General features: G+C 41.8%; 2 protein-coding genes across 4 annotated transcripts in view; one reads left to right on the forward strand and one right to left on the reverse strand.

The window, feature by feature from the left end:
• Window positions 1-2,355: 2,355 nt before the first annotated feature.
• Window positions 2,356-6,113, forward strand: LOC110506871 (major histocompatibility complex class I-related protein 1). The gene is made up of 2 exons (XM_090222872.1): window positions 2,356-2,515; window positions 4,075-6,113. Exon 2 carries the CDS (start codon window positions 4,377-4,379, stop codon window positions 5,094-5,096), a length of 720 nt encoding a protein of 239 aa, XP_090078998.1. The 5' UTR covers window positions 2,356-2,515; window positions 4,075-4,376; the 3' UTR covers window positions 5,097-6,113.
• A 2,285-nt stretch (window positions 6,114-8,398) lies between these two features.
• Window positions 8,399-22,435, reverse strand: part of LOC110506880 (fumarylacetoacetase) — a 39,038-nt gene continuing 25,001 nt past the window's right edge. For 2 of the 3 annotated variants that reach the window (XM_036963664.2, XM_090222871.1), the window contains exons 7-14: window positions 22,369-22,421; window positions 21,957-22,056; window positions 19,774-19,904; window positions 18,297-18,372; window positions 16,606-16,652; window positions 12,163-12,264; window positions 10,428-10,545; window positions 8,399-8,742 (exon numbers count right to left, since the gene is read on the reverse strand). In XM_036963664.2, the coding sequence (XP_036819559.2) occupies window positions 8,672-8,742; window positions 10,428-10,545; window positions 12,163-12,264; window positions 16,606-16,652; window positions 18,297-18,372; window positions 19,774-19,904; window positions 21,957-22,056; window positions 22,369-22,421 (698 nt within the window). In that variant the 3' untranslated portion in view covers window positions 8,399-8,671. Of the gene's footprint in view, window positions 8,743-10,427; window positions 10,546-12,162; window positions 12,265-16,605; window positions 16,653-18,296; window positions 18,373-19,773; window positions 21,228-21,956; window positions 22,057-22,368; window positions 22,422-22,435 lie in introns of all 3 variants that reach the window. The other variant, XR_016492332.1, reaches the window with a different exon arrangement.

Consider the following 22,435-nt stretch of genomic DNA (forward strand, 5'->3'; position numbering starts at 1 on the left):
TTGTCTTGTTGGAAGACAAATTTCCGCCCCAGTCGCATGTCTTTTGCAGACTCCATCAGGTTTTCTTCCAGAATGGTCCTGTATTTGGCTCCATCCATCTTCCCATCAATTTTAACCATCTTCCCTGTCCCTGCTGAAGAAAAGCAGGCCCAAACCATGATGCTGCCACCACCATGTTTGACCGTGGGGATGGTGTGTTCAGCTGTGTTGCTTTTACGCCAAACATAACGTTTTGCATTGTTGCCAAAAAGTTCAATTTTGGTTTCATCTGACCAGAGCACCTTCTTCCACATGTTTGGTGTGTCTCCCAGGTGGCTTGTGGCAAACCTTAAACGACACTTTTTATGGATATCTTTAAAAATGTCTTTCTTCTTGCCACTCTTCCATAAAGGCCAGATTTGTGCAATATACGACTGATTGTTGTCCTACGGTAAGAGTCTCCCACCTCAGCTGTAGATCTCTGCAGTTCATCCAGAGTGATCATGGGCCTCTTGGCTGCATCTCTGATCAGTCTTCTCCTTGTATGAGCTGAAAGTTTAGAGGGACGGCCAGGTCTTGGTAGATTTGCAGTGGTCTGATACTCCTTCCATTTCAATATTATCGCTTGCACAGTGCTCTTTGGGATGTTTAAAGCTTGGGAAATATTTTTGTATCCAAATCCGGCTTTAAACTTCTTCACAACAGTATCTCGGACCTGCCTGGTGTGTTCCTTGTTCTTCATGATGCTCTCTGCGCTTTTAACGGACCTCTGAGACTATCACAGTGCAGGTGCATTTATACGGAGACTTGATTACACACAGGTGGATTGTATTTATCATCATTAGTCATTTTGGTCAACATTGGATCATTCAGAGATCCTCACTGAACTTCTGGAGAGAGTTTGCTGCACTGAAAGTAAGGGGCTGAATAATTTTGCACACCCAATTTTTCAGTTTTTGATATGTTAAAAAAGTTTGAAGTATCCAATAAATGTCGTTCCACTTCATGATTGTGTCCCACTTGTTGTTGATTCTTCACAAAAAAATACAGTTTTATATCTTTATGTTTGAAGCCTGAAATGTGGCAAAAGGTCGCAAAGTTCAAGGGGGCCGAATACTTTCGCAAGGCACTGTATATCCCTGCCATATTACATCATTTATGCAGCACCATAAAATGCATTTTTGGACTCACCTTGTTTTGCTGTTCTCACTTGAACAGGAAGGTGGCGCGGCGGCCCTTCGTGGGCAAATGTTGTCATCAAAGTCCGACATTCTCTGGATTGATGATGCTTTCAAGACAACTGGGAACTCTGGAAAAAAACTACGTTGAATCATGATGACGTCATTGATCTTCAGGTCGTAGCTCTAGAAAGAGGCCAGATTTACAATTCCGAGTTGGATGACCGTTCAAAACGTATTTTCACAGTCTTAGCTCATTTATTCCTGACTTCCCAGTTGTCTTGAACTCACTGAAGTCAGGTTTTCGCAGTTCTGAGTTAACAGTTGTTTTGACAGCATGGCCAATGTTGAATGTTTATCATTTTAAAATTGGGAAAGAACTTAATCCCAGATTTGGGACCACACATCCACTGTCACTGATTTCTTCCAAACCACTCATGGTTGAATTAGCGATTTCAAACTTGTGTAATGTTTATGTACAATGGCCGATGAGCACCGATACGCTTTATCTATAATTTCTCTTCATTAATTCTCTTCATATGACAAGGATTAAAAAGGATTTGCCAGTAGATTGTCGACTTGATTCATGATGATGTCTACTAGCTAAGATTTTGAAAGTATGATGTTGACATGATCAGTCCAATCAAAGCTACTGTAGATATAACGTGATTTGACGTAATTTTATCTGTGGCCAATGACCTTGAGCCTTCTTGGATGGGCACATCTAATGTAACTCTATGGTAGCATCCAAGGGGTTAAAGTTTGAGGTCTACCCTTAAGACTTTTCGGTGACGTAGTATCCCCATGAGTGACAGAACACTGAGCCAATCACTGCGCAATGCTCTGTGATGTACCCTAGTGGTTAGAACGTTGGACTAGTAACTGAAAGGTTGCAAGATCGAATCCCCAAGATGACAAGGTAAAAATCTGTCGTTCTGCCACTGAACAAGGCAGTTAACCCACTGTTCCTAGGCCGTCATTGAAAATAAGAATTTGTTAGATATTTTTATGTATATTTATACAGGCAAGCCTATATTTCTATATTTAAAATATCTATATTTTTTACATTGTTTGCAAACTGATATGTGACACTGATATGGGACATTAATGCTAAAAGAACATGCAAAACAGGCAAGCCTATTGCTCTGCCCCACCTGCCCTGAATGACGGGTCGCCATTGGCAGTTGGCTAAGTGAAAGAGAAAGTCTGACAGCCGATTGCGTAGCAAGAATTGAGTCTAAGTGGAAAGGAAAATCTGACAGACTCACTTTTTGCTATGCGAGGCTACACTATCAAAATCATGGGCAAACTGTCTGTCTTTTTGTTTGTTTTTTCATTTTACACCATTGTCAACGCAGGTAAGGGTTTAACTTTGTCGCTTACTCATTTAACGATTTATTATGTCAGACGATGTAAAATGTCCATAACTGTTTACAGGGTTGGGGAGTAGTGTGCCGACTATACTGATATAATTGATATCTAGGCTAAATGGCGCATTGATGATGCGAATCACACTGCTGCTCTCTATATCTTCTTGGCTGCATTCCAAACACTTGAAAGACACGGCCTATCCCCTGTGCCCTCAAATTAAGTGGACACTTCTGATGACGTATCATGACTTCTGACGGGTATACACTTGCAGGGCAAGGGGCAATCATCGCGGGATGAACGAGTGACGAATTTCCGGGCAAGTCCATTTAAAAATCATTACCTCCTCCCTTGCTCGGAAATTCGTCACTCGTTCATCCCACGTTGTGTTTTGAGCCACATGTAGCTTGTGGGTGCTTTATATGCACTACAGTCAATTATGATTTTAGTACTTAAATTTACTATATAATTATTAATTATATAATAATTATTATTATGCCTAATGTATGATCGCTATCAAATTAATTAGCTAACTAACGTTATTTCTCCAATTTCCAAAAGCTGACCGAACAAAAACATCATTACTTTTACGAGATGTGTTTGTGCCTTCATGTGCATTAGTAGCACAATTTCTGACTTATTTACATTTGTTTTTACTTACATTTGTATGTTGACTCCATATTGACATTGAGGTTTTACGTTTTTGCTGACTTTTCTTAGCAGATGTACAAACATTGTGAATTGAATTATGGGGTTTATAAAGGCTTCAAAGTGAACATAATTGTACACTCGCAAACTCCATTAAAAACGAGGGCTGAGGGGCTTATATGTTGAGGGCTGAGGGGCTTATATGTTGAGGGCTGAGGGGCTTATATGTTGAGGGCTGAGGGGTTTATATGTTGAGGGCTGAGGGGCTTATATGTTGAGGGCTGAGGGGCTTATATGTTGAGGGCTGAGGGGCTTATATGTTGAGGGCTGAGGGGCTTATATGTTGAGGGCTGAGGGGCTTATATGTTGCAAACGTCCCTTGCTTGGCTAATCGTTTGGACCGACAACAAATATGGCTGCGGGGATTCCCCCAAGGGCATAAGGCAAGTGGACGAGGGTGTCTTTTATGAGTTTGAAACGCAGCCCTAGTCAGTTGCACAACTGAATGCAGTCAACTGAAATGTGAGAATATGCCCCAGTAGACAGCCAATGAAAATGCGCTCCAACAACAGCTGCGGATCCCAACCTTTGGAATGAACGTTTGAGTTCCTCCCTTCTAAACTCCCCTGTGGTATTATGCTCCATACGTCATAAACTAGTTTAATTTAAGAAGACCACCAGTGGGGCTTTTATTTTCTTAATGGAAAATGACCATCTCGTTTTTCTTTCTCAACGAGAAGCAATGAGCCCAATCAGTCCTCCATGACAACAAAATAAAAAATAACAGATTAGGCTAATTAGTGGGTTATGCTCAGGTAAAACAATTTGGCTAATCTATGTTTCCATTTTCTTATAAAATGTCAAATGTCCACAATTGTGTATAATTTCACTTCTCTCCCAGGTTCAGGATCACATTCTCTGTGGGCACTTGCAACCTACATCACCGGAGAGACGCCTTTCCCTGAGTTTACGGTTGTGTTAATGTTGGACGATGTTCAAGTGGCTTACTATGACTCCAATGACAAACAGTCTGTCAACAGGGGACAACATATCACAGAAAGAAACAAGGACGATGAAGCTCAGGACGGAGCTCATGTATTTGGAGTAATATACCAGAGCATGAAAGACAGATCATTTGAACTAAAGCACCACTTTAATCTCACGGAAGGTGTTCAAGTTCAGCAAAAATGAACTGGCTGTGAGATGTTGGACAATGGAGAACCAGCCTTGGTCATGTTTAAGGATGCGTTCAATGCCATTTATACAGATCGAACATTATATTACAACATGACACATTTTACGTACGATGCTGGGAAACTACTACTAGGATGGGATGGGATGAGGCAAGCATATGAAAGAACACTTTATGAGAATGTTTACCTTCCTATTTGTATAAAATCACTGAAAAAAATCCTGAAGAGAGAGAAGAACATTGTGATGCGTAAAGTTCCTCCCAGACTCAGGTTGATAAAGAAAGAGGTCTCTGGAGGGTTTCAGGTGAGCTGCCTGGCGTTTGGTTTCTACCCCCGCCACATCAACCTGACCCTGCTGAGAGACGGCCAGCCAGTGGTAGAACAGGATCTGACAGGAGGGGAGGTTCTGCCTAGTGGAGACGGGACCTACCAGTTGAGGAAGCGTCTGGAGGTCAGTACTGAGGAGCTAAAGAAGAGACACAACTACACCTGTACTGCCTCTCACCTCAGTCTGGACAACAAGCTGGATGTCAGTTGGGAGTCTGGGGCAGAGAGAGTTCACCTATCCACCCTCTCAGTTCTACTGGTGATGCTGCTGGTTGTTATTCTATTGGGCATTTTCATTTGTGTCAAAAGGAGGTGGAGTAACACTGCCTCTCAGTCTAAACTGGTCAACGTTGATGCAACAGTGTCAGAGGAAATGAACCTTTCTTCAGATTCTGAGACCTGATACATTTTTGGGACACTGATGCAGCTTTGTCAATTCAGCTCAATTCACAATGAAAATATGACTGCCAGAGCACATTTGAGGGCAGAAACAAAATGTATGAATGATTATGGTCAGTCAATATTTCCTTCCCCTCAACAAAGGATCAGTTTGTGGAGACTGTTGACAAGAACAAATACCTGGCCATTATTAGTCTAGATCTGCATTTATACTTTTTATAGGCTGGTTTGGCATGCTGCTCATTAACAAACATAATCTGGTAGTTATATGTGTTATGTAATCTGTAATTTCTAATCATGACTATTCATTAATTTCAGAATGTTCTCTATATCTGTGCTGTATCAGCTGATATCCAGTATCTTAACCAGAAGGAGAATCATGTGATCATGTGTATGAGGTCTGTTTATTATTGGAATGTCTTTACAGTGTCTCTGTGTTGTATTGTATGTAGTGTTTGTTCATCACTGCACAATAATACCTTTATTACAGACAGTAACATGTAGCCTAATCAATTCATGGATTGATTCATGTTAACTACGACATTCATTTAAACAATGTCAAGTATACCGTAACTTCTCTCAGGAACTTGTTTATCAAGGTGGAAGGGAGAGATATCTGACACAATTTCTCTCCAGTTTAAGACTGGCATGAGTATTAAACTAAGGTGAATGTTTTATGCATTATAAACAACGAAACAGTTTTTTGATAGAACAGCTTTATTGGGGAATGAATCTGTTTGATCATGTTCAGGGCCATGAAAAGTATTTTTTTTACAATATGCACACCGCTCGTTCTAAACATTTTTTTAGTGCTACTTTTCCCCAGTCAAATATAGAAGCCTACATTTCCACTTCAAGCTTGGGCCACAACGTAAAACATAGCTTCTGAATATAAGATCAAGTTGAATTAACTGTTATTTTGTATTGAACACCCAATGATACATCAAAAGACTGCAAAGCCAATGTCTCCATTACACATTTTGAAATAAAATCCGGTCTTGCTATTTTACATATAAACAAACGTCAATATCGTATACCTACATAAAGGGCAAGTGCACAAAGGAAAGGTTGTGCTCCAAATAGCACCCTATTCCCTACATAGTGCACTATGTAGGGAATAGGGTGCCAATTAAATTCCCCAGGTCTGCATACTCCAGTGTCTTATCAATTATTTTATGCTTTATTTAAAGAGTTAAGTCAGTAAAGAACAAATTCTTATTTACACTGACGGCCTACTCCGGCCAAACACAAACAACACTGGGCCAATTATGCACCGCCCTATAGGACTCCCAATCAGGGTCGACTGTGATAGAGCCTGGATTCTAACCAGGTACTATAGTGACACCTCTTGCACTGAGATGCAGTTCCTTAGACAGCTGCGCCACTCGGGAGCCAACCATTAAATATCCTAAAGGAAGAAAAAAGGCAGAATTGTATTTGTCTTGGAGACTAATGACTAATAAAAAGTAAATGCCATTTATCATTCTGAAATGATTCAGAATTAGTGCTGCCTACCCTTTTCCAAATAAAGTATTGTTCATTGTGAAACTTGCCTGGTGTCGTAAAATGCACTGCGGCACAAAATATCCAGAAATGTCTATATCTGACACAAACAGGGACGGACAGACTTGGAGGTCGGGGGCCCCTAGATAGCGTGTGAGAGCAAAAAGTGTAAAATTGCAGGAAATTAGCTTTAAAACTGCAACATTTTATTTTAGCCTCATGACAAAATGTATAGAATAGCATTATAAAACTGCAAAATGTCTCTGCACCATGGCAAAATGTGTTGAAATGTAGGAAGTTAGCTGATTCCTCTCCCCCTCTATCTTTTGCCAATTATTTGGATCTCAATCCTGAAACAATTCGGCTCCACATGTGACCTCAGTCTGGAAGCTCAAAAATCAGATTTGTTTTGCTCTGAAGTATTTGTACATGACCTGCCATTACCATGACAACCACGGTCAAAATGTGAAGGAACAGTGACAGGAAATGAGCATTGTATCTGTGTGCTACTACAAAGGTTACATCCTGAACGTGCAAATCTGATATATTGGTCAGATGTAAAACAGAGTGTGAACAGTCAGAAAAAAAGATTGGATATGGAGAGAAAACAGAAGTGGGTTCTTCAGGTGGTTGTGTAAACATAGCCATGGAGAATTCAATAAATCAGAGTTTTGTTAAATATAAAGGCTTGCTAAAGTGCTAACATTCAGCATTTTGACATGTCTCTCATTCAACCATGTGTCACTTCTAGAAACATTTCAACCCCTTTAACCCCAAAATGTCTCCCAATTTTTATCATCATTTTAAAGCCCTAGCTATTTTTGAAAAGTCAAAGGAACAAAACAAGCTTCCATTCCCCCCTGTCAACAAAACAAGCTTCCATTCCCCCTGTCAACAAAACAAGCTTCCATTCCCCCTGTCAACAAAACAAGCTTCTATTCCCCCTGTCAACAAAACAAGCTTCCATTCCCCCTGTCAACAAAACAAGCTTCCATTCCCCCCGTCAACAAAACAAGCTTCCATTCCCCCCGTCAACAAAACAAGCTTCCATTCCCCCTGTCAACAAAACAAGCTTCCATTCCCCCTGTCAACAAAACAAGCTTCCATTCCCCCCCGTCAACAAAACAAGCTTCCATTCCCCCCCGTCAACAAAACAAGCTTCCATTCCCCCTGTCAACAAAACAAGCTTCCATTCCCCGTCAACAAAACAAGCTTCCATTCCTCCTGTCAACAAAACAAGCTTCCATTCCCTGCTGTCAACAAAACAAGCTTCCATTCCCTGCTGTCAACAAAACAAGCTTCCATTCCCCCTGTCAACAAAACAAGCTTCCATTCCCCCTGTCAACAAAATAAGCTTTCATTCCAAATAAATTAATTCATAAACACATGACGGCTTTATTGATTAGATATGCCAACAACATAGTAAAATAATATTCATTACAGATATTACCTAAAAGAGAACACCAGGCCTGACTCGTGAGGTAAGGGGTACTAGACAGTGGGCAATATGTTCATGGTGCAACAATATTCAAATCTGTGCAAAAGAATCTGTTTTAAAATGCCACTTCAGCAAAGTGCAAAATAAAAAGGCCACTATTTATGAATCGCTCAGTTTATTAAACTCTAGTTAAATAATCCCCTTTTCATAACGCACATTGTTCAAGAAAAGTGTCAAATTAAATGATACTTTCAGATTGTAATGCCTTTCATGGTACTTTTGTACAGATTTTAACTACAGTATTTTACACCATAAAGACGTCACTCAGTAAGTCAATAGGATGAAAACAAAACACAAAGTCACAGGAGGGTTTAAACATTTATAGTTTTTTAGATGTCAGGTCCCAAACCACATAGTTACAACATTATGGAATATAACACTGCTTCTGGCAACAATACTTTAGAATGATAAACAAGAATTAAAATGAACATTTAAAGAGTCAATCCTGGATTGGTACGTACATTCATCCAACTGATCTGTTGTATTTAAAATCCCAGATTTTCCCTTTTAAAGGACTTCAGTAACAACATTACTCCCCCCAGGATGGAAGAGACATTGAGGGTGGATGATTCTCAGGGTTACAGGGCTGGTAGAATGGTCCCCGCACACGGTCCGAAACCCACCCTATACCCACTCCCCTCACAGTAACCTAGAGAGAGAGGGGGGGGGGGGAGAGAGAGAGAGACGAGTGAGAGAGGGAAAAATAAATGAAGGACAACACAGACCAACAGGAGCGTCGGAACGTGTGTGTGTGTCTGTGTGAACGGTGGCTAATAGAAGCTGTGGTCACTAACACATAGGTGACAGACCGAGGTTCAAATAGGATTGAAGTTCCTGATGGGAGGGGTTTGCACTCCTAAGAATATCCCATTGGTTCCATTAAGACATGTCAGATCAATCAAGTTGAAGAATTGATTTAACTACTAATATTAGAAGGAAGAAAAACTAGCACCCTATTCCACCTGCCTTCCCAAACACTTCCTCTTTTCTGACTAGGACTGATGGAGCTGATGGCTGCTTTATAGAGGGATGTTCTACTTACAGTGATATGTGGTAGTCTAACCTAGCTAACGTAAGTTCATATAATAATAATGAATGCCATTTAGCAGACACTTTTATGCAAAGCCACACCACATGTGTGCATATACAGTATTTTATATATGGGTGGTCCCGGGAATCAAACCCTGAATCCTGGCAATAGAAGTGCCATGCTCTACCAACTGAGCAATACAGTTTCATTGTTGAATGCACTGACTGTCAGCTAAATGACCAAAATGTACATCTAAACAACAAGACTTGTCTCTTGATTTCTGTAGAGGTTCTGTCTGTAACAGTGTTTGTAGAGAGCTCAGTAAGGTTGTATCATGGTTTCTGTAGAGGTTCTGTCTGTAACAGTGTTTGTAGAGAGCTCAGTAAGGTTGTATCATGGTATCTGTAGTGGTTCTGTCTGTAACAGTGTTTGTAGTGAGTTCAGTAAGGTTGTATCATGGTTTCTGTAGTGGTTCTGTCTGTAACAGTGTTTGTAGAGAGCTCAGTAATGTTGTATCATGGTATCTGTAGAGGTTCTGTCTGTAACAGTGTTTGTAGAGAGCTCAGTAAGGTTGTATCATGGTTTCTGTAGAGGTTCTGTCTGTAACAGTGTTTGTAGTGAGTTCAGTAAGGTTGTATCATGGTTTCTGTAGTGGTTCTGTCTGTAACAGTGTTTGTAGAGAGCTCAGTAAGGTTGTATCATGGTTTCTGTAGTGGTTCTGTCTGTAACAGTGTTTGTAGAGAGCTCAGTAAGGTTGTATCATGGTTTCTGTAGAGGTTCTGTCTGTAACAGTGTTTGTAGAGAGCTCAGTAAGGTTGTATCATGGTTTCTGTAGTGGTTCTGTCTGTAACAGTGTTTGTAGAGAGCTCAGTAAGGTTGTATCATGGTTTCTGTAGAGGTTCTGTCTGTAACAGTGTTTGTAGAGAGCTCAGTAAGGTTGTATCATGGTTTCTGTAGAGGTTCTGTCTGTAACAGTGTTTGTAGAGAGCTCAGTAAGGTTGTATCATGGTTTCTGTAGTGGTTCTGTCTGTAACAGTGTTTGTAGAGAGCTCAGTAAGGTTGTATCATGGTTTCTGTAGAGGTTCTGTCTGTAACAGTGTTTGTAGAGAGCTCAGTAAGGTTGTATCATGGTTTCTGTAGTGGTTCTGTCTGTAACAGTGTTTGTAGTGAGCTCAGTAAGGTTGTATCATGGTTTCTGTAGAGGTTCTGTCTGTAACAGTGTTTGTAGAGAGCTCAGTAAGGTTGTATCATGGTTTCTGTAGAGGTTCTGTCTGTATCAGTGTGTATAATAGGGTTCCATCCACCTGTAAGAATGACCTCGTCTCCATCCTTTAGGAAGGTTCTTGTCTCTCCTCCTCCCAGGTCCACGGTCTTAGAACCCTTCCACGACAACTCCAACATAGAACCAAAACTGTCTGGATCCTACACACAGAGACAGAGAGAGACAGGCAGAGAGAGACAGGCAGGCAAAGAGAGACAGACAGACAGAGCGAGACAGAGACAAAGAGAGAGAGAGTGAGTGGGTCAGGAGAGAGAGACAGTCAATACTGAATAAAGTCATCAGAACATACACAGTAAAATGTGAAGACATGTAAACACTAATTCAGATAGAAAATGCTCCCAGACACACACAGAATAACACATACAGTACCGTTCAATAGTTTGGGGTCACTTAGAAATGTCTTTGTTTTTGAAAAAAAATAAAAAATAAAATCCATTCAAATAACATCACATTGATCAGAAATACATGGTAGACATTGTGAATGTGGTAAATGACTATTGTAGCTGGAAACAGCAGTTTTTTTTATGGAATATCAACATAGGCGTACAGAGGTCCATTATCAGCAACCATCACTCCTGTGTTCCAATGCCACGTTGTGTTAGCTAATCCAAGTTTATCATTTTAGAAGGTAATTGATCATTAGAAAACCCTTTTGCAGCATCAGCATTTGTGGGTTCGATTACAGGATCAAAATGGCCAGAAACAAAGACGTTTCTTCTGAAACTCGTCAGTCTATTCTTGTTCTGAGAAATGAAGGCTATTCCATGTGAGAAATTATCAAGAAACTGAAGATCTCGTACAACGCTGTGTACTACTCCCTTCACAGAACCAGTCTCAATGTCAACAGTGAAGAGGCGACTCCGGGATGCTGGCCTTCTAGGCAGAGTTGCAAATAAAAAGCCATATCTCAGACTGGCCAATAAAAAGAAAAGATTAAGATCGGCAACACAGACACTGGACAGACGAATCTAAGTTTGAGGTGTTCAGATCACAAAGAGGAACATTCATGAGACGCAGAAACAATGAAAAGATGCTGGAGGAGTGCTTGACGCTATCTGTCAAGGATGGTGGAGGCAATGTGATGGTCTGGGGGTGCTTTGGTGCTGGTAAAGTGGGAGATCTGTTCAGGGTAAAAGGGATCTTGAAGGAGGAATGGTATCATTCCATTTTGCAACTCCATGCCATACCCTGTGGACGGCGCTTCATTGGAACCAATTATTTATTTTTTTAACCTTTATTTAACTAGGCAAGTCAGTTAAGAACACATTCTTATTTTCAATGGAACATGTGCCTGTTCAGGTGCAGAACGACAGATTTGTACCTTATCAGCTCGGGGATTCGAACTTGCAACCTTTCGGTTACTCGTCCAATGCTCTAACCACTAGGCTACCCTGCCGCCCCAATTACAACAGGACAATGACCCAAAGCACAGCTCCAAATGATGCAATAACTATTTAGGGAAGAAGCAGTCAGCTGGTATTGTGTCTATAATGGAGTGGCCAGCACAGTCACCAGATCTCAACCCTATTGAGCTGTTGTTGGAGCAGCTTGACTGTATGGTACGTAAGAAGTGACCATCAAGCCAATCCAATTTGTGGGAGGTGCTTCAGGAAGCATGGGGTGAAATCTCTTCAGATTACCTCAACAAATTGACAACTAGAATGCCAACTCATTTCATGTATGCTTTCATGGAAAACAAGGACAAGTGACCTCAAACTTTTGAACGGTAGTGTATATGCATGCACACACACACTCACCGGTCCACTGATGGTTCCTGAGGCCAGCAGGTCTCCAGGTCTGACGTTACAGCCGTTGACTGTGTGATGGGCTAACTGTTGCTTCATAGTCCAGTACATATACTGGAGAGACAAAGAGAGAGATGGAGATAAGTGAGAGGGAAAGAGAGAAGTGAGTGACACACACCAACACACACACACCATGTGAATACAATGCTGCACAATTTAAACACTTGCGCCCCAATCCACCCTTACCCAGAACGGACACATGTCAATACTGGACTATAAATTGTGCCTTCCTGTATTATACTGATGTTAAAATGTTTATTCTATTCCACTGAGCCATTTACTTTATGTTTGTAGTCTTATATTTTATTATTGGTTATTGTTGTTGCATTGTCGAGAAGCAACCTGCAAGTAAGCATTTCATTGGACGGTGTATACCATGTGTATCCTGTACATACCACTAATACAACATAACTGTAACGCACACAGAAAGACAGGTAAAAAAGAGTCAGTCAGAAAGACATCCTGTACCTCATCAGTCAAAGCCATTGGACTAAGAGACGTTCTCATCAGAGAAGCTGATGGACTCCACTCACTCACCTCACCAATATATTGGTTACATCCCAAATGGCACTCTATTCTCTTCATAGTGCACTACTGTTGAACAGGTCCCGTAGGGCTCCCCTGATGGTCAAAAGTAGTGCACTATGTAGGGACTTGGGACATAACCATAGTCTATGTGTGAGTACTGAGTACTTGCAGCTGCCATAAGGAGGCTAGAGAGAGAGAGAGGGCTAATGAGATTTAAATCACACAGGATTTATTCCTATCATCTTCTGATTAAAGGGGTAGTCCACCCAATTTTTATAAATCATCATATTTAGTAATATATGATCGTAATATTACCGTTATGTTTTGTAATGTGTATCTTACCTTAGAAGTGGTCTAGAGACCAGTAGTGTGACAGTATCTACGCTAAGTCTTTCATTTCATGGGCATTTACATTGGAGGATGCTGCGTTGAAACATTGAAACTCAATGGTCAATGCTAACCGTTAGCCTGTGGAGCCTCTGGCAAAGACATGTAAGGGTCATCGTAGATGCTGTCACTCCTGCACTCTTAACTGCCTCTGACATGACAAATATTAACAACTTAAGAAAATTGAGTGACCTATCCCTTTAATGCAGTAAACACTAATGTATCTCAATGAAGGAAGCAATCAATCATCTATTGCTGATTACAAATTATCTATAGGGATAGGTCACTATTTTCTTAAGTTGTTAATATTTGTCATGTCAGAGGCATCACAGTAGTGACCGTGATGTATCGCTAATGTATCTCATCTACAGCTCGTCAAAACCCCTGGGCCAGTCCTGCATTCCATAAGAGCTGCATTCCAATTCAGAAAGTAAACCATATTCCAAATGTTCCTCATTGAAAATAATTGGAATTTTCGTGTACTTACTTAATTGACTGGAATTGAAATGGAATTGCCCCAAGCAAGTCTGGAGTAGAACAGTTCGTCTCTGCATTCTAAGTGCATGTTGAGTCAAGTTTGTTCAAGTCAAGTAAAATGTGTATATATATATATATATACACACATACACATTGACTTGTTCAACTACAATATTTTGTCTATTGATTGAGTCTACCAGATAGCCCTTTTCATTATTTTATCAAACTAAATATTTTTATTAAGTAAAAATTCATTTTAATATGGTTCAAAGCTTGCGACCCTCCCGCACGCTGCGCAAATGTAGCCTGTCATTACAGCCATAAACAGCGATTCATTTTTCAAAGTGCAAGACACAGAAATAAACTGCGTTTTACACCTGCATTTTTAGATGAAAGTCATTCATGTTAGCAGCCAATATCAACTTGGGATATCTTCTAACTCCTCTGGTGTCCAGAGACACCAGGATAATAGGCCTGTATGCAGCGGAGGCACCTTGCCTGTCACTCTGGAGGGCCGCCTGCCTGCACCTTGCCTGTCACTCTGGAGGGCCGCCTGCCTGCACCTTGCCTGTCACTCTGGAGGGCCGCCTGCCTGCACCTTGCCTGTCACTCTGAAGGGCCGCCTGTCTGCACCTTGCCTGTCACTCTGGAGGGCCGCCTGTCTGCACCTTGCCTGTCACTCTGGAGGGCCGCCTGCCTGCACCTTGCCTGTCACTCTGGAGGGCCGCCTGCCTGCACCTTGCCTGTCACTCTGAAGGGCCGCCTGTCTGCACCTTGCCTGTCACTCTGGAGGGCCGCCTGCCTGCACCTTGCCTGTCACTCTGGAGGGCCGCCTGCCTGCACCTTGCCTGTCACTCTGGAGGGCCGCCTGCCTGCACCTTGCCTGTCACTCTGAAGGGCCGCCTGTCTGCACCTTGCCTGTAACTCTGGAGGGCCGCCTGCCTGCAGCTCATTGCCAACTGGGAAGACCCTTTCTTCCTCACACATATGCTAATAAATTCACCAGAATATGTTAGTTCTACTTCTCCATCCCATAATATTCAAGGCTGTGTGATGTTACAGCTATCTTCAGACATATAGCCAGTTACCACCCAAACTAGGATTATCTGAAATGTGAAAATGATTAATGAAATCGCCACGTAGCCTAGCGTTGTTGTTCTGGAAAAGATGTGTCCGTAGTAGATTGCTAAACTGTAGATACGTGGTTCACTTTATATGGATAATATAAATGCAGTCTTACTCTGTTTTGACCAGGCAAAACCGGAGAAAATGAAACGCTTTCTGAAGACTAATCTGGATATGAGCCTTTGTGAGCTAATGCAGATCACTGTTCATTGGTCAACAGTCAAGACGTGCAACTTGATGGTTCTGAAGCACAGATGAGATGTTTTTTAGACAATAATTTGGTGTAATACCGTGGGCCTATGCCTGAAACCAGATCAAATAGACAACGGTATAAATATAAAATGTATGTAGCCAATTAAAATCTGTTTTAAAAATTCAGTTTCATACTCACAACAAACATCCCCTCTAAACTTTCGGGGGTGTGCAGTAGTGTGTGAATGCAGTGCAGCTCACAGAAGAAATATCAGACACGAGATTCCCTCCACTTTCTAGACTTTTCCCTGTTAGTTAACACTATCAACGTTTCCCTTTCCTGTGGCGATTGTGATGGAATCAACACATTAGCCACTGTCAATGCAACATACTGAAACAAAACTAACCATGCTAGAGATGATGTTGTAGGCAGAACGCATCACAGTAGGATTCTATTGCAACGACTCAGCCCTACTCTACACAGACCGGCAGCATAACCAATCAGAGCTGCAGTAGGCCTGTATGCAAAATCACCATTGCCACATATGGATCAATGCCATTAACTTTGAACTGGACTGTGTTTACAGCTGTGGTCATGAGTAGATGTGCTTGTTTTGAGATCAAAGCAAGAGCTTCATGTGTTCATATTCTTTGCTATTTAGTGAGCTATTAGCCCAGTTCTAGATCATTTGTCATCAGCAATAGATGATTGATTGCTTCCTACAAGAACACAAAACATGTACATTTCTAGACATCTTTGAAAAGCAAGACAGATTAACATATATTTATTTTGTCTTAAAAGGGCAGTGTTGTATTTTGAGACAGGCTTAAATAAACTAAGTAGCCAATAGGCAGAGGGTAGCATCATTTGTCTGATTCTCTGTAATAATGGTATGGGAATAATAATGAATTTGATTTTGTAAAGCGGTTTCTTGCATCAAACACAACAACATGTTCAGTCACCTCCTTGTCTGAAGGACAAGTGGATAAACAGGTTAATGTCAAGCCCTGCATTTTTTTATGGACTACAAGAACCCCACACATTGGCTGTTACTGTAGGCTGAATGATAGAACAGCTACTTACATGTTAAAATGTTATGGGATGCATTTTCTCCACTCTGGTAGGCCTCCATTATGATCAAATAGCCAGTGTAGCCTACTTGGTCACTGTTAAAAATATCTTAAAGCAGATACAGCCTCAGTGTTCACAGTAAACATGCACTGGAAGTTGCACAGAATTTTCACAACGTTCAAGTTTGTGCTTATCAGAACTTAAATTATCTCAGTGCCAGAAAAATTTAGGGAACATTGCTCACGACCCCACAAATAAACACTGCTCTACCTCACCAGACCTGTATTATTTGACCGTTTTCTGGTCCAATCAGAGGGCCAAGTGTGTGTTTCACTAGCCAATCTGTTGCTCTCTGGCTACGTGGAGAGTAATGTGCCACAAAATGAGTGACAAATTATTTCAAGTCATCAGTCTCAAGTCAAACTTGGGTCCCAAGTCTTGAGGCTCCAAGTCGAAGTCAAGCCTAAAGTTAATTTATTTTCTGTCGAATCTGAAGTCATCAAATATGTGACTCGAGTCAGACTCGAGACCAAGTCATGTGACTCGAGTCCACAACTCTGCACATTGATGCAACTGTAGTAAACTATCCAAAGTCTACTTCACCAACTGCTTACCTTGAAGTTGGACTTGCATATAGTGGCTGCTTCCTTCATTGCCTCTCCTGAAAAAAAACAACACACAACAGTTGATTGAGACAGGATATCAACACCTGATATACCCCCTCAATAATACCTCAGAATACATAGGAAGAGCAGTGGAGAGTCATGAGAGGGAGTCAGGACGGAGAGTCAGTGGAGATAGACAGGAGAGAGAGTCAGGACAGAGAGTCACTGGAGAGTCATTAGAGAGTGGGGACAGAGGTCACTGGAGAGAGAGTCAGGACAGAGAATCAGGACAGAGAGTCAGTGGAGAGTCAGAAGAGATAGTCAAGCCAGCGAGTCAGTGGAGAGTCAAGACAGAGAGTCAGGACAGAGTCAGTAGAGTGTCAAGACAGAGAGTCTGTGGAGAGTCAGGAGAGAGAGTCTGTGGAGAGTCAGGAGAGAGAGTCTGTGGAGAGTCATGAGAGAGAGTCTGTGAAGAGTCAGGAGAGAGAGTCTGTGGAGAGTCAGGAGAGAGAGTCTGTGGAGAGTCAGGAGAGAGAGTCTGTGGAGAGTCAGGAGAGAGAGTCTGGAGAGTCAGGAGAGAGAGTCTGTGGAGAGTCAGGAGAGAGAATCTGTGGAGAGTCAGGAGAGAGAGTCAGTGGAGAGTCAGTGGAGAGTCAGGAGAGATAGTCAAGCCAGCGAGTCAGTGGAGAGTCAAGACAGAGAGTCAGGACAGAGTCAGTGGAGAGTCAGGAGAGATAGTCAAGCCAGCGAGTCAGTGGAGAGTCAAGACAGAGAGTCAGGACAGAGTCAGTAGAGTGTCAGGAGAGAGTCAGTGGACAGTCGGACAGAGAGTCAGTGGAGAGAAAGTTAGTGGAGAGAGAGAGTAAGTGGAGAGAGAGTAAGTGGAGAGAGCGAGTCAGAGAATCAGTGGAGAGAGAGAGTCTGTGGAGAGTCAGGAGAGAGAGTCTTTGGAGAGTCAGGAGAGAGAATCTGTGGAGAGTCAGGAGAGAGAGTCTGTGGAGAGTCAGGAGAGAGAGTCTGTGGAGAGTCAGGGGAAAGAGAGTCTGTGGAGAGTCAGGGGAGAGAGTCTGTGGAGAGTCAGGAGAGACAGACAGGACAGAGAGTCAGGACAGAGAACCAGGAGAGAGTCAGTAGAGAGTCGGGAGAGAGAGTCAGTGGAGAGTCAGGAGAGATAGTCAAGCCAGCGAGTCAGTGGAGAGTCAAGACAGAGTCAGGACAGAGTCAGTAGAGAGTCAGGAGAGAGTCAGTGGACAGTCAGGACAGAGAGTCAGTGGAGATTCAGGAGAGATAGTAAGGACAGAGAGTCAGTGGAGAGAAAGTTAGTGGAGAGAAAGAGTAAGTGGAGAGAGTGAGTCAGTGGAGAGAGCAAGTCAGAGAATCAGTGGAGAGAGCAAGTCAGTGGAGTGAGCGAGTCAGTGGAGAGTGAGTCAGGAGAGAGTCAAGAGAGAGAGAGTCAAGAGAGAGAGGGTCAGGAGAGAGAGGGTCAGGAGAGAGAGGGTCAGGAGAGGGAAAGTCAGAACAGAGAGAATGAACAGTCTTGGTCGTAAAGAATACAAAGCTCTTAATGGTAAATCATTACCTCCCTTGTGTGTGTGTGCTTAATTACCAAGGCAAGGCACTCATTCACTAACAATTCCTTTTTACTGTGTGTCTGTGCACATACGTGTGTGTTGTGTGTGTTTGTGTAAAACCCAACATACCTTTCACTGACACAAATAAGTTAATGTTGAAGGTGAAGGCATCGTCATGGCATAGATAAGGGAGGGGCTTTGGATCCTGAAACAGAAAGTGGAAATAGAAGAGCATGAAGAGCCACAACACTCTTAGAAAAAAGGGTTCTTCAGCTGTCCCCATAGGAGAACCCTTTTTGGTTCCATGTTGAACCTTTTTTGGTTTCAGGTTGAACCCTTTTGGGTTCCATGTAGAAAATTGAGCCCAAAAGGGTTCTACCTGGAACCAAACAGGTTCTTCAAAGGGTTCTCCTATGGGGACAGCTGAATAACCCTTTTAGATTCTAGATGGCACCTTTTTTTCTAACACAGTGTGGATACTGGCTCTCATTACTAAAAGCTTACCTGAATGGTGAAAATGTAAGTGTTAATGTAATGTAAAATACATCCAGACCACCCACAGTATAATGTAATGTAAAATACATCCAGACCACCCGCAGTATAATGTAATGTAAAATACATCCAGACCACCCGCAGTATAATGTAATGTAAAATACATCCAGACCACCCGCAGTATAATGTAAAATACATCCAAACCACCCATAATGTAATGTAAAATACATCCAGACCACCCGCAGTATAATGTAAAATACATCCAGACCACCCGCAGTATAATGTAAAATACATCCAGACCACCCATAGTGTAATGTAAAATACATCCTGACCACCCGCAGTATAATGTAATGTAAAATACATCCAGACCACCCGCAGTATAATGTAAAATACATCCAAACCACCCATAGTGTAATGTAAAATACATCCAGACCACCCGCAGTATAATGTAAAATACATCCAGACCACCCGCAGTATAATGTAAAATACATCCTGACCACCCGCAGTATAATGTAAAATACATCCAGACCACCCGCAGTATAATGTAATGTAAAATACATCCAGACCACCCGCAGTATAATGTAATGTAAAATACATCCAGACCACCCGCAGTATAATGTAAAATACATCCTGACCACCCGCAGTATAATGTAAAATACATCCTGACCACCCGCAGTATAATGTAATGTAAAATACATCCAGACCACCCGCAGTATAATGTAAAATACATCCTGACCACCCGCAGTATAATGTAATGTAAAATACATCCAGACCACCCGCAGTATAATGTAAAATACATCCTGACCACCCGCAGTATAATGTAATGTAAAATACATCCAGACCACCCGCAGTATAATGTAAAATACATCCAGACCACCCGCAGTATAATGTAAAATACATCCAGACCACCCACAGTATAATGTAAAATACATCCAGACCACCCGCAGTATAATGTAAAATACATCCAGACCATCCACAGCATAATGTAATGTAAAATACATCCAAACCACCCATAATGTAATGTAAAATACATCCAGACCACCCGCATACTATAGGGCAGCAGGACCACCAGGTCTATACTATATTACACTACTATACTGTTTGTGTTCTTCACCTGGACAGTGTTGGGCTCAGCGAAGGGCAGCAGGGCCTCCATAGGAACCACCCAGGGTGAGATGGTTGTCCCAAAGTTCTTCCCCAGAAACGGACCCAGAGGAACGTACTCCCACGCCTGGATATCCCTGGCTGGAACACACACAGGAAGAAGAGTGGTTACCCTTTATTTTACCATTAGATGTTGAACTGGTATTTACTGAATATTCCTCAGTGGACACACAGATCACAGGTAGGTTTGAATACTATGTAACCTGCCCAGTGATGAGTCCATCCTATGTTGATTGGATGATCGTAGACCAACACAGCTAAAGTACCTGTACTAACAGTCCCTGTGCATAGCTTCAAAACCTTCGTATTGTGTAGGTGAAGTTGTGGGATGTTCAACTGAACTACTGGTCTTTTTGACTATTGACAATCCAGGAACTATTCTATGAAATATTGTGTTGAGGGATGTGATAAATGATCATGTACTGTAGTCAGCAGGAAAATCTATTTCAACTATCAATACCCCTCTACTCTACATATTAACCCAGGTGGAACCTGGCTCAGACTCCCTTACATCTGGGAGCCTGAGCCGCAGGGGTGGAAAATACGCCCCAAATGGCACCCTATTCCCTATATAGTGCATTCCCTTTGACCAAAGCCCTTAGAGTTCTATACACTGAGTGGACAAAACATTATGAACACCTGCCTTTTCCATGACAGACTGACCAGGTGAAAACTAAGATCCCTTATTGATGTCACTTGTTAAATCCACTTCAATCGGTGTAGATGAAGGGGAGGAGACAGGTTAAATAAGGATTGTTAAGCCTTGAGACAATTGAGACCGTGTGTATGTGTGCCATTCAGAGGGTGAATGGGAAAGACAAAAGATTTAAGTGCATTTGAACAGGGTATGGTAGTAGGTGCCAGGCGCACTGGTTTGTGTCAAGAACTGCAACGCTGCTGGGTTTTTCACACTTAACAGTTTCCTGTGTGTATCAAGAATGGTTCACCACCCAAAGGACATCCAACCAACTTGACACGACTGTGGGAAGCATTGGAGTCGATATGGGATCTGGCAAACTAACAATAAGGTGAAGCCTAGTAGGCTGCGTTCCAAATAGCACTCTATTCCATACAGTAAAGATACCTTAATAGAAAATTAAAAGTGAAAGTCACCCAGCATTATACTACTTGAGTAAAAGACTAAAAGCATTTGGTTTTAAATATCCTTAAGTATAAAAAGTCAAAATAATTTCAAATTCCTTATATTTAGCAAATAAGACGGCACACTTGTTTTTTAAATTTACGGATAGCCAGGGGCACACTCCACCACTCAGACATCATTTACAAACAAAGCATTTGTGTTTATTGAGTCTGCCAGATCAGAGGCAGTAGGGATGACCAGGGATGTTCTCTGTTTATTGAGTCTGCCAGATCAGAGGCAGTAGGGATGACCAAGGATGTTCTCTTGAGAGAGAAAGAGAGATAGAGAGACAGATCGCGACAGAAAGAGAGAGATGGAGAGAAGATGATCTTGAAATCTCAAGGCTACAGTCGAAACCACTCCTCCTCCTGAGATCCTTCTGCCTCATCAATAATCAATAACCTGTCATGTTTTCCTGAGTAACTTACCCTGATCCCAGTGACTAAATATGAAATGTTTACATCAACATGTATAATGAGGAACTAAATGAAGGAACTTACCCTGATCCCAGTGACTAAATATGAAATGCAGAACTAAATTAAGGAACTTACCCTGATCCCAGTGACTAAATATGAAATGCAGAACTAAATTAAGGAACTTAAGTTAGTGTTATTATGGAAAGTGGATGTTTTTCAATTAGTGTTATTGACGTTAGGATTTTTCATTTACTGATATATCATTTTTGGCTAATGATTCTACTATTGGCTGTTATAGTCGATAGATACATTCTTTTGAAAATAAAGAAATACGGTATGGTGCTTATTAATTTATGTCTTAAAGTGAGGTGGGCTGTGTAGGTGTGTGTGCATGCACATATGAGTGTGTAAATAAGTGAGTAAGTGTGTGTGTGTTATCGTGACTTGTGAGTGTTCTCATGAGTGAGTAAGCGTGTGTGTGTGTAGTTGTTAGTGACTGTGTGTGTACTCATGTGTGTGTGTGCGTGTGCATGAGTCTGCGAGTGAGTGTGTGTATAAGTGTGTGTGAGGCCTTACCACTCCAGTCATTCATTAGCACCATGCCAAAGATGTGTTGGTGGGCTCTCTCTATGGGAATGGGCTCACCAAGACGATTACCTCCACCTACAAAGAATGCCTGAGAGAGAAAAAAAGAGCCAGCGAGAGAGAGAGACATAGAGAAAGAGAACCAGCGAGAGAGAGAGAGACATAGAGAGAGAAAGAGAGCCAGCGAGAGAGAGAGACAGAGAGAAAGAGAGCCAGTGAGAGAGAGACATAGAGAGAGAAAGAGAGGCAGCGAGAGAGAGAGAGAGAGCCAGCGAGAGAGAGAGAAATGAGATAAAAGGCAGAGAAACAGAGTGAGAGAGACAGATCAATGTTTTGTGATGCCATTGATATGAACCATCTCCTTGGTTGTAATAAAGTGTAGCTATATAAAGTGTATACTGACCATCTCCAGCTCAATGTCCAGCTGCTTGGACTGGCCAAACACAGGAGGCTTAGCTAAGAGAGAACAC

The sequence above is a fragment of the Oncorhynchus mykiss genome, chromosome 26, assembly GCF_057628025.1.
Source record: "Oncorhynchus mykiss isolate SJ-2025 chromosome 26, ASM5762802v1, whole genome shotgun sequence".
NCBI classification, from domain to species: Eukaryota; Metazoa; Chordata; class Actinopteri; order Salmoniformes; family Salmonidae; genus Oncorhynchus; species Oncorhynchus mykiss.